General features: G+C 38.9%; 1 protein-coding gene across 3 annotated transcripts in view; it reads right to left on the bottom strand.

The window, feature by feature from the left end:
• Nucleotides 1-12,292, bottom strand: part of BRAF (B-Raf proto-oncogene, serine/threonine kinase) — an 88,402-nt gene that overhangs the window by 35,666 nt on the left and 40,444 nt on the right. For all 3 annotated transcript variants that reach the window (XM_055710679.1, XM_027799371.2, XM_055710681.1), the window contains exons 4-7: nucleotides 8,342-8,445; nucleotides 7,500-7,602; nucleotides 6,065-6,213; nucleotides 4,803-4,922 (exon numbers count right to left, since the gene is read on the bottom strand). In XM_055710679.1, coding sequence (XP_055566654.1) covers nucleotides 4,803-4,922; nucleotides 6,065-6,213; nucleotides 7,500-7,602; nucleotides 8,342-8,445 — 476 coding nt within the window. The remainder of the gene's footprint in view (nucleotides 1-4,802; nucleotides 4,923-6,064; nucleotides 6,214-7,499; nucleotides 7,603-8,341; nucleotides 8,446-12,292) is intronic.

Raw genomic sequence — 12,292 nt, 5'->3', positions numbered from 1 at the left:
CTACTCAGGAAAGATTTTTCTTAAAAGAGGTAAGCTTGGGCTTCAAGATTTTGGCTTAGATTTTTCTTTTGCTGTAGTTCGGCAAATACTTAAAACGGAAAATTCATGTACACTTAGCTTCAGCTATGGAGGTGGCACACATCCTCTTTTAAAATGACAGCATCTCTACTGGATTGCCATTCTTCTCCCCCTCCCAGCTCGAATGAGTGCATCTCAGTTTAGCCACAAGGCTCAGTGCAGTACACGCTATTCACCTGGTAGACTGCATACTCATACCCGAGCCAAACCTACTTCAAGCTACAACCCATAGGTACCAAGGCTTTTTTTTTTTTCTTTTCTGTTTACACCAGAGTAAACTACCTTTGTTTTTTGTTACTACCATTAATGAAGAACACTGTGCATTTACATTTTCAAGCAGTTTCTAAGGACTGCTAAAGATCTGGGATACAATGGCATTTCTGTGACACTAGCAAGCATGTAAACTGCAAATTTTGGATGCCAAACATGCTCTAATTACTGTGGTACTCCACAGATACTGCCAGAAAAACAAAGTTGTTTTTTTTTCTTTCCCCATCTCTGCAACCTGGAAATACTCAATAGCCCCAAATCAAATGTTGACTTGGAGAACAGGATAGCAGTGCAACTTTATAACCACAAACTAGAGAAGATCATCACACTTACAGCATCCTGTGAAATCACTCTAAAAGCATCACGGGACAGATCTGTAACACTCATAACTTCATAGGTATTAGTGCATTCTTCTATACCACGATAACTTGTTTTCATCCATGCTGGCTTGTAGATGAAAAAAACCCGCCAGGATTATCACAACAGTGCATTTATACTGGCCTTTGGGCCCAGATCAAAGCTTAGCAATGCTTTCCTAAAATTTCTGATAGCTTCATATGCAGCAGGGGCTATCAAGAGAATCCACACAGCTGTCATTAGTCCTCCAAACCAGGTTTCAGTTCACTAGCATGCTTTTGCAAATAAAGTTTAGGGGAGCAAGAGGTTTCCCCCCCCTTTTGTACAGACTAAAGACGGTTTTTCTAAAGATTCTGATACCAGGCCTTTTCTGCTCAGCAAGAATGCATTTCTAGTTGAATAATGTAGGAAGTTTGCTAACATTTACACGGAGTGACCTGGAAAAGATCCAGTGCCAGAATTTTTAGGGGAAAAGTTTGTAATTGTTTTATGCAATAAACCACAAAGCTTTTGCTCACTTAAACACATGGAGATCTAAATGCTGTTGTAGTACTCAGTGCAATATTATAAGACTGTCTTTGTTTCCTTGGCTTTTCAGAAGCTTTTCTAGACATTTAAATATCTCCAGCTGAGGCAGAATGATCGGTGAACATTCGGGAGACAGAAAGGAAAGCAGACTTGTTTAATCACAGGCTGGAGCCTGCTCTAAGGCAGGGACTGGCAAGCTTCCAAGAATGGTGCATGAGACAGTCCCGCTTTCTCCCTCAAATTCAGAAGATCAAGCATGTTGGGAACTTCGTGTTTCAAAGAGAAGAGATGTGGCCAGCCTGCTCAGTAGCAGTGTTCTGCCTCAAGCAAAGCAGCCACTTTCAGTCTCCACTGAGTCCTACCTGCCTCGGTGCTATTTCAGTCCAACCATGCGCCCCTTACCTCCCACTCCACAGGCTACTTACCCTGCTATAGTACCTGCCTCATGAGTTTGCTGAGTGTTGCCCAGCATCACAACATCAGAGAGAACAGATGGAAGTTGAAAAAGACAACTCCAGAACATTTTGAATAGCTAATCTCTCCCCTTTTCATAGCTCTGCAAGGTCCTGGGAACTGGGTTCATCGAAATTCTGTGCTCGTATTTTACGAGCAAAGATACAAAGGAAACTTTATGATAGTGCAATGAATGAAATGAATACAATGTGTTCTATACAGTTTGCGTACTTCAATTTTATTACAAATGGCTATTATTAGGGAGACCTGCACTTAATAATTCTTTCCAGTTAAGTGCAGATTATAACTAAAATGACTGCTTTGGCACAACAGGATAGTGCAAACTGAAAGAATTAAAATGGGACAAAAAACCTAATGTGGAGGCTGGACACATTTTTGTAAGGGGTTCAGAAATCTGAAGGTGGGACCATATGTGCTCCCTTGTCTTGGGGTGGAATGTTCGGAGGGAGACAGTCTATGGCTTACAGTTGGAAGAATGAAAGGCTACAGGACTGGATTGCTTTAGGATGTCACACATGAGCAATGTGAAACAAAGTTCTCCAGCACGTTTAGCAGCTTTTGCATCATGTCCAATGGTCTCTTCCATTATGTCCCTTTCTCTTTCCAACTTCTCCATTTGATCCCTTGACAATTTCTCAGCATGTCACACACGCCTTTGCTCTTGAGCTTGTCTTGCAACACAAACTCTTCCTTTCTTTGGGCACTTTGCCTGCCGCTGGAATCCCTTCAAAAGGCTAAAGATGAAGAAGGATGCTTGCCTTCTCTTTCCTCATGTTTACCAATCGATTAGTAACATCCCTTCCTCTGTGGGCTGTGCCATGCAAGATGCTAGGAGAACAGAGAAATCAAAGGAACAATTATTGAACTAGTAAGTGTTAATAAAGCGCTAGTTCCTCATATTTGCAATCCCGCTGCCCAGCTCTCAAATTTCAATCCCCTAATCTTTCCCCAGATAGGATAACCTCAAACGTAAGTCTTTTTTTTTTTTTTTAATTCCAGTTGAGCTGTTGTCTCATACTGTAGCAGCATCCTTTAACAAAACTGTAGGTAAGTATATGTTTTTATAGAAAAGGCCAGCATTTTTTTCTTAAAAAAAAAATCAGAGAAATTAATATTTCCACAATTATGTCTTTAAAAAGCAGAGAAGTGTTATTAAAGAAAGGCAAAAGGATAACTGGAGAAAGGTAAGGACAGTGCTATATGCTCATGCAATAGCATTTGAGGTGCTTCTGGAAAAGAAATACTACACACACAGATGTTTGCAGAAAATTGTGTGACTTTGTAACATGCGTACTAGTTATGAACACCAGCTGATAATCACAAACCATTTTCAAAATACACAGAATTTTGAAGGCACGATGTATGCCTTTTTTTTTTTTTTTTTTTTTTGCTTTAACAAAGAAGTGTACAGCAAGGAAAAAAAGCAGAAAGCTAGAAACCTTTTACAGCTCCTGTAACCACAAACATTTACAGATGCAACACTCAGGAAAACTCCTTACACTTAACTGGCAAGTACACTTAAATGATAATATTTTATATATGTGAATTTCAAAACCTCCAGGCATTAACCAGATTTGTTCCCAATTTTTTTGTTTCTGTTTTTACCTCACAGAATTAAAACTGCCTGAAGTAGTACATGTATCATTTAAGATAATCCATCCTTCTTGTATCCTCATAAACTGGTAAGAAAGCACAAATAGGAGGTAGGCAACTGAGAAGTAGGAAAATTTAGCGTGTACCAATATTAGCATTGGGGCTGTAAAACGCCTTTGGCATTCACAGGCATTTAACACAGTTGGTATGAATAAGTTCCTTCCCAGGTTAATAGTTCTAGCCTGGTTATATTTTCAGCTGTGACATGAGAAAGGCAGAGCCCACTTATCTTAGAGAACCACAACAGCAGCCTTGCCCACAGCGTGCTCTACTAACAGCCATGGGATATAAAGGCAACATCCACTACCTGGAAGAGGCACTTTTGAAATTTACTTGAATCTGCACAAAACAGTATAAATAATAACATTACCTCTCTTTGTACTTACCAAATGAGGTTCCCTCTGCAGGACTGTCAATCTGTTTTCCTGGGAAGCACAGTATTTGATCTTTCATAAAATAGTCTTGACTGTTCAGGGAATTTCTCTTCTAGTCAGTGTCCACAGGTGTCTGCGTAGCTTCCAGCTGGGTTTCTGCTTTAGTTTGGGCACAATGCTCGCTATTCCATGAGAGCCTCTCTGCCAAATTCACTTCATCTCCATGCAGCACATATGTCCTAGGAATGTTTTTCTGAAGGCTTTTGTATTTAGTGTTCTTAATAAATCTGCATCAGGTTTCTTGACTTTGATACACATCCTTGAGTTGCTCTTTCCTGGAGATTTGTTCAACTATCTAATGCTGGGTGGTGTCAGTGATCTCCCAGCTACTGGGAACATAATCTAGGTATGATCACTTGTCTCTTCATAGAGGGTCCAGAATCTTTGTTGCAAATATAGGGGATGGAGGTTGTAGTCAGTTTTAGAAGTCTAATTTTACAAAACCTGGGTCTGCCGCAAAAGATGCTATATCTCAACATCTAAACAGGAGGGAGACAGCTAGTGTGGACGTTACTAAAGCAATAGGTATGTGGAAAAACTACTGAAGCAGTATTATGAACCTGCAATTGGCATCTGCTCACACTGATCTTATAGTGGCGTGGCTTACTCTGAAACAGAGGTATGTCAATGTTACTTCAAGGCAAATAAATTGTAGTTTGATAACACAAACTGAAAGAATTTGTGAGGATATAGTTTTGGCTTGTATTAACTTTTAAGTATAAAATCTTTCCAGTTTAGACCAGGTCAAATCTACCATGCAGAAGAAATCAGTTTAACAGTTAAAGCCCCGATTCTACAGATGCTTATGCATGTGTTTAACTTTGGCTCATTACTAATTTATATCATTCATGTGAATGAAAACATTCACTTCTTTGAAGTTAAGCATAGGTGATTATATTTGCATGGCAAGCCGGATTACAAAAATGCAGAGAGTTGCAAAGTAGTATTTTGAGTGTTTCTAAGCATATAATACTGAAATGTTATTAAACAGCAGGAATAAGGTCATACCCAACAGAATCTGTGGGGGGCACTGAGGGGTACGATCCAGATGCTGGGGTGGTCTCTCCTAAGGGGGCCTCCTCCTGTGGTATGGGGTGATGTTCAAAGAACTTGGAGACAAACAGCAAACTGTGAGGCAAGAACAAAACAAAAACAACCTAACTTGTGCAAAACCCAGAAGCTTCACAATATAACACTCAAAGATTGAAAGAAAGAAGAAAAAAACCCCAAAATCTCCCCCCCCAATCAAATTCTAAATTTTAAAATAAAGACTACACTAACACACTAATCTGCAAGATTAAAAATATTATTACTTTGAGAAAGGATCAAAAGATTATGCCTTAAACACACCTTTGCAGAAAGTAACTTTTTAATCTTTTGGTTGAAATTGCAAACATCTGGCTCCAAGAATGTACTATGTATACTTCTATGTTGAGCACACAAACTTATTTTAATGTTTGCACTGATACAATGCCAAAAACCAAATGCCAAATGGATAGAACTATGTTATCCATAAGTCCTGAGCACAAAATCCAGGAATGCCCAAGGAAACAGTTACAAATACCAACATAAGCAGAAATTACATTTATTCTTGGGGGAAAACCTAACATCTTAAATGATTCCTTATATAAAAGTCTATTTAAAAGACCTAATAGACTCTGCTGAAACTAATAAAATAGAACACAGAGCCAGCTTATACCAGATCCTTAACCTACATCAAAGACTTACACAAATAGATCAATAATTAAATTCAAGAACACATGACTGTTTGGGACATTCTCTTTTATGTTTCTTACCTAAGCACCAAACCCACTAATGGATTTGGTTTTAATCACTGTAAAACCAACTGCAATTCCACCATATTGAACTAGTGTCTCAACAGTTTTTCTCAGGTTGAAGAGAATAAACCCCCATTTAAACCCACATCTAAACATTTAAAGAGGGGCCTAGCCATCACGTAATAAAGAACCAGTTTTGACTAAGAATAACAACTGTGAACAAAGAGAAGTCTGTCTGATACAGTCAAGTGTTCAGCCACCCCGTTCATGGTTCAAAGAAAGCATTTCATAGTCCAGCAAAAAAATATGAACTTGTTGTCTGAGCTAGCACAGAACGAATACAAATTATGCAGTCTCACAAGAACAGCTGAACTCCTATATTTTTTCAGGCACCTTCTCTGACTTCCTGAATTACAGATTTAACATAAGAAATCACTAGCAGCTGTAAGCTTAATAAATGGCTCAACTTTAAAACCAATTGTGATTACTTACTCAAGTTGGTCATAATTAACACACATCAGTGGCACTTCCGTACTACAGCGCTGGTGAAATTTGTAGCCACATGTCTGGCACCGGAATCCCTGGAAAAGCAGCTTTCGACAAAAGTCGCAAAACGCTAACGTGAAGAACGTTTTTCGTACCTATATTGTCAAAAATAATCATAATTAGTGTCCTTCTGTGAGCCTAAGATAGGCTGTTTGCTTTTACCTCCCTCAAACAGACTTACAAGCCTCTTTTTTGATGCTGGAGCTACAGTTTCATGTATCAAACAGATTTACATAAAAGATTGTTTCCTTTTTGAAACAGCCTTCATGCATTAAAATTTTCTTTCAACTGTTTATTGGAATTAATGCTTCACTTCATTAGCAGTAAGAAGAGCAGCAACAAATCTGAAGCAAAACAGTGCACTATTATGCTAGAGACAAACATTCAGAATTTAATTGGATACAACCTATAAAAAGAAAAGCTGCTGAAAGATTATCTCATCTTCTAATTTTTCCAGGAGCTAAATGACATTTCTATCCAACACTCACAGGACTTGAAATACACATACAGCTTATATGCTTGGTTTCTATGTAAGGTTACATCTACAGTTGTAATTTTGACTACTGAAACTCAGAAACATTTTAAATCACAAAAGGGTGAACACTTTATCCCCATATTATGGGGGGGAAATGATTTAGTTTAATTTTCAAATTCAGCAATACTTGGCATTAAAACACATTCTAGTAGTTGTATTACTACATGTAATAATCAAAATTTCAAAAGCATATAAAAAAAGTTAAATCTACTAGACTTTCACGTGACTAGCCATATATAAATTAGCTTGTTTGAGTGAAACAGATCAAGCAGCTTGCAAACGGAATTTTGTTTTTTTAATCTAAAGAAAAGGTCTTTCTTCTCAATGTGACAAACATTATTTCCAGGATTTTGTATGTAGCTGGAAATGTTTAGATGGATTCTGTTTAGCAGCTTCCATTTACTTGGTGCCTTATCAGGTCAAAACATATTTGTGCACTAGCATCATTGATGATGTCAGCTCCGCTCTGGGAATAGTTAGTTCATTAGTTAATTGCTGCTGCAGAGCCAGCAGGGAGGCCCAGAATACATTTTATAGATACAGCAATACAAAAATAGTAGATTATTATTACAGCTCTGCAATGCAGTGCTGATTTAAACCCCCTACATTTATAGATTTTAGAGGGTGTATTCCATCCATATGTGAAAGTTTTAAGGGCAATCAAGCACTAACATCACTTATTTCAATTACAATTCTAATTCACTTAAGCTATTGTGATTAAAAAGTCCATTTGCAACCCCCACCACATCCTACAGATACAAAATATTATTCAAAATTGTTAATCTGAATTCCAAAGTACAAAGTTGATTTAACCCTACTCAACATTTCATAAAAACCAGTACATACAAAATTGTGTGTTGTGAGTGGCACATTCTCCAAGACTTCCACATGCAACTCCTCTCCCGTGAGCCAGGAAATGTCAGTGTCCCAGCCAATTGGCTTCTTCTCTCTAAAGTGTAAATAAGCCTTTCATTAGCACCAGCGCACAAGCCCTTACGGGTCTCCCTGCTGAAGATGTAAGACCAGGTAGAAAGTGTGGGGGCTTGCTACCCAGTCTCTAACTGCAGGAAACTTCAAAGGCAAGACATTAAGCTCAGCACATACCAAGGAGAGCACAGCTTCCCTGGACAGACTGCATGAGAAAAATGCACTTTTCCAATCAGCTCCAGTAGTGCCCGATTCCTTGGTTCCAAGGTGACAGATACCTTTCTAATCAAATGAAGTGCTTGCGAAAGTACCTGTTCTGTAAGAGTTCCAAAGAGATGGCCAATTTTATGCAGTAAGATAATCTACAAACTTTTCAGGGATGGAAACTCAAATCTTTTTCCTTCCATAGGAACTCTATATTCAGCTATGAATGCACCATAACCAAATCAAATAAAACCAAAAAGTTAACAAACCTATTTAATACTTGTTTGGCTAGTACAAGTTTGATTAACAGGTGTTTTGCCAGCAGTCTATAAGCCCATATTATTCTATATTATACCTATTCTTGAAGCGATTAAATCTTTTTCTAGGTGTTTGCCATTTTTTTTTGACATGTCTTCAAGGCACAAATTGCTTTAGTGCAAAGTATCACATCATTCCGAACTTTGAAAACAACTTCCACAATGCTGGATAGAATCGGCCATACTGGGTAACTCCAAGACGAGATCCTAAGAGCAAAAACCATCACACACAAACCATACCCATCTTGTATTCTGTAAACAGCACAGCATTCTGGAATAAGACCTCTCATCATCAGAGCTTTCTTTAGGCTGTCTCGGACTGTCACTCCACACCTTGCTGGAACCTAGAAGTCAAATATAAAAGAAATCAATTAAAACAAGTTCTAACTTATCCCCCCAAACCAATGCAAACATTTTGACCCTCAAGTGTTAAACTTACTTTTCATGATGTTTTACAGAATGCTTGGTAAGAATTTTTCAAAATGTTTTTGTACTGTGAAGAATTTTATTGGTGAATAGTATATAAGCAATATAGCTCAGCTAGAAGGGAGAACAAGTTCTACATTTCTATTAACATTTGGAACAAAATCTTTACCCAACTCCAAACTTCCAACTCTTCTCAACTTGAAGAAAGTGGAGACACAGCACACAGATAGCTAATAACTATGCACATTATAAAAAGTTCAGGCCAAGCTGCAAAGTTATACAATATACCAAGTGGAATTTAAATAAAAGAACTAACTTGACTGCACTGAAAATACCATTATGATAAAATGTAAATATTTTCTGTTTCTAAAATAGAAGATAAGCATGCAAACAAGTAAAACAAAACCATCATCTGAATCAGACAAACCTTCTCCTTTCAGTTTAACTTAAAATTGCAACTCTACAGACACTTCCTATCTGAAAAACATATTCCTCTCTTCTGTTTCACTATTTGAAAAGTTTAAATATCTAACAGGACGTGAAGTATGGAGGAGCACACTAAAACTAGCCAAAGAACCGCAAACTATGCAAAGTAAAGATATTTTCCTTGCCTCTATTCTAGCTGTAGGCATTTCCTATAGGAATTAGTATATTATACTATTAAATCACAAGTATACCTAGAGATATAGTGTCAAGCCATAAAAACAGAACAATACATAATCTGGTGATTAAGTGTAGTTAAGGTGTTGAGTATAAGTGATTTACTATTTCTAGAACTCAATAGTGAAAATATGTAACACTAGGTGGTATACACACTGGGACATCTCCTATAATCATGGACAGCACCTCGAACATGAATCAAGAGAAAAACTCACAGACTTAACTAAAAAGGTCTCTCTGAATACCTGGGACTTCTAGCTTGCTAGTGGCCTAAGCCAGAGCCCTCAGTAGCCAAAAGCAGTCTCTTAATCAGCTTCAACTGGCTTTGGATTGGAGCCTAGTTTTTGCTCCTTGCACTTAAATTTCCATGGGTATTTAGAGGCCCTATGTCCTACTTAAGGATCACAGTGAAAAGCAGCAGTCTATTTCAAGGAGCTTTGTGAACACCACTTGAGGTTATGCTATATATTGCATTTCTAGAACTCAAACATATGCTCTCTCAGAAGAGACAAATAAAAGGAATATTTTGTTTCACAACCTTCCTCCCATAAATATGGAGTGCTTCTTACAGGATATTTGTGCATTTCACGTGGTCAACACAAACATTTTAAAAAAAGAGGATTTCTACTAATTCCTTGGAAAAAACATCCCATAGCATACTGCTTTACAGTCTTGATATTCAGCCTTAAGTGACTTGGTTTTACACATTCCATTACTTCTAAATGCATCTTTTTATTAATCTAAGTAATTTCTTCCCATCCTAGAAGTTAACACTGTGGCTTTCAATCACTTTTAGGTCATTCCTCCAGCATAAAATAACCATAATTGTTAACTAATACCTGTCACAAGTATTAAGAGAGAGTCTGGGAGCACCTATTTTCATCAATATAGTCAACAACTTTCCACTGTAAAACTCAGTACAGTCCTCTGTTGCTCAAGTCTCTACCAAACTAGTTGTCCACACTGAAACCAACTGTTCGCAGGGTCATTCTGTGACCAGTTCCCTGTCCTCCCGACCCCTGGCAACGTGGTTAGCATAACTAGCGCCATTTTATGAGGCAAGCAGCCATTCTCTGTGACCAAGTGGGCCAACATATGCATTCTCTTTCCCCTCATTATCAGGCCCTGAAGGCCCTGAGAACCAATTCGACAAACAGATTTCTTCTTCCCCTCCTCCTCATCTCAAGGTTCCTGGGTGTCAGGCTGATGAACTCCTTCCCCTGCTGGCCTTGAAGGTCGCAGGTACCCAGGGCCACCAGGCAGTGGCGATGGCCCCAGCACAGAATAGGGAAGCGCAACAGCACCCAGAGCACTGTCCATAAAACCAAGCAGTTACCAGTCCTAAGAAAGGAACATGGATTGGAGCTGCTGCTGGACAGTGAGACCCGGGACCTGCCAGTGGCCAGGGATGCCTCCATCACCCTCTGCTTCCTCCAAGGATTGAGAGAGCGACTCATATTCTTTTACATGAATTTCAAGTCTAGATTATGACTGTTCTATTGATACAGCAAACCATATATTAAATATTTAACTTCATCTGCAGAAGGTCCAGATGATAAATTGTATTATAAATTCTGCATTACACTACTTATAAATTGTACAATATTGATTCTGCTTGTCGAAAACCTGTGCCATTCTAATCATAAATTCTGTGCTATACTAATCATAATATCCTGTTGAGAAAATAAAGCTTTAATTGCAGCTATGATTTAGTGCCATCATCATTCTGCCAAGGATCCCTGAAAGAACCTGTCTGCCCCCTCAGTGTTGGGTGACAATTTCTCCCTGCCTCCAGTATATATATTTAAAAATACAGAGTAAGTATTTTTTCTTAAATTCTTAATTCTTAAAATTCTTTAAAATTCAATTAAAATCTTCGAGGATTTCAGAGGTGTACTCCAACCTCCCACGCAACAGGAGCAATCATGAGCCACTCTGATGCAGCAAGCGTTTTTCAGCTCAAGGCTATTTCTCCTCCGAGGCTCCTGCTGGATCGAGGTAGAGCTCCCACAGACACTTCAGGTCTACCTTTCCAGCACCCTCAGTTACTTCATCAGTGATATCCACAGGGGAAAAAGACATCCAAATACTGAGAGGTGACAGACAAACCATGGGGGGAAAAGGGGAATGAAGAGAGCCAGGAAAGCGGTTGGGTATGAAGGAGAAATGGGAACAAAGACACAGGACAAACTTAAGAACTGACCCAGGAAAGCACGTGTATACTGGGAGAAGGCACTGCTATCAGCAGGTTGGTGGGAAACAACCAAGCAAGACAGAGGGAAGACAGACTGAAGAGCTACATGAGGCAGAGGGTAGGAAACAGATAGGATAAAACTACCAGGTAGGGGAGAACTGGTTGAAATAGCTGAGGAGGCAATGAAGGCACGTGCTGAACAGGCATACTGTGATTAGGAGAAAAGATGGCTCATTTTGGACAAGGAGCACCAGGGGGAAGGGAGTGAGTGCCTAAGAGAAGCGTCAGAACTAAGCGTAGAGGGAGAGGTTCAAGCTTCGGCAGAAAACTTCAAGGCAATAAGCATTAAAAGAAACCAGGGTGGTAAAATCAAGACCCAAGTCACTGAATGAACAGGACAAGGAGGAAAAGCCATGCAGCAGAAGGGTAACTAACATTAAAGAAGAGATGAAGAGAAAAAGGGAAGGAGCCTTATGTTCACTGGAAGACATCTTCCTCCAGCACTGATTCTCCATAAAGGGTGACGACACCCTCCAGTACCTCATGAAGCAAAGATCTGCATTAGGAACCTAAAAGTTCCAACTCTCTGAATGAATTACACTGGCGTAAGTAATGCCATGTCAAGGGAATTTTTAATTTCTTTTTGCTTTTAAATTTTGCTGAAAACAAGATTTGTGAATTACAGGCTTCCCCTTAAGAGTTCAATGAAGTCAGCAAGGCAAGCGCTCAAAACTTGGGAAGTGTCAGATTAAAGGTTGCCTACAGCAATGCAAGTGCAACAGGACTATGAAAAATGTGCCACTTACTATTTGCTGTTCCTCAGTGTTACTTCCTTAAGTCCACTACACTAAAATCCAACCCATATTTATGCAACTTCCAATTAGAAACACAGATAGAACATTTGATCTCTT

Source organism: Falco cherrug, chromosome 5 (assembly GCF_023634085.1).
Source record: "Falco cherrug isolate bFalChe1 chromosome 5, bFalChe1.pri, whole genome shotgun sequence".
Classification (NCBI taxonomy): Eukaryota; Metazoa; Chordata; class Aves; order Falconiformes; family Falconidae; genus Falco; species Falco cherrug.
This window is presented reverse-complemented; position numbering and strand designations above follow the sequence as displayed.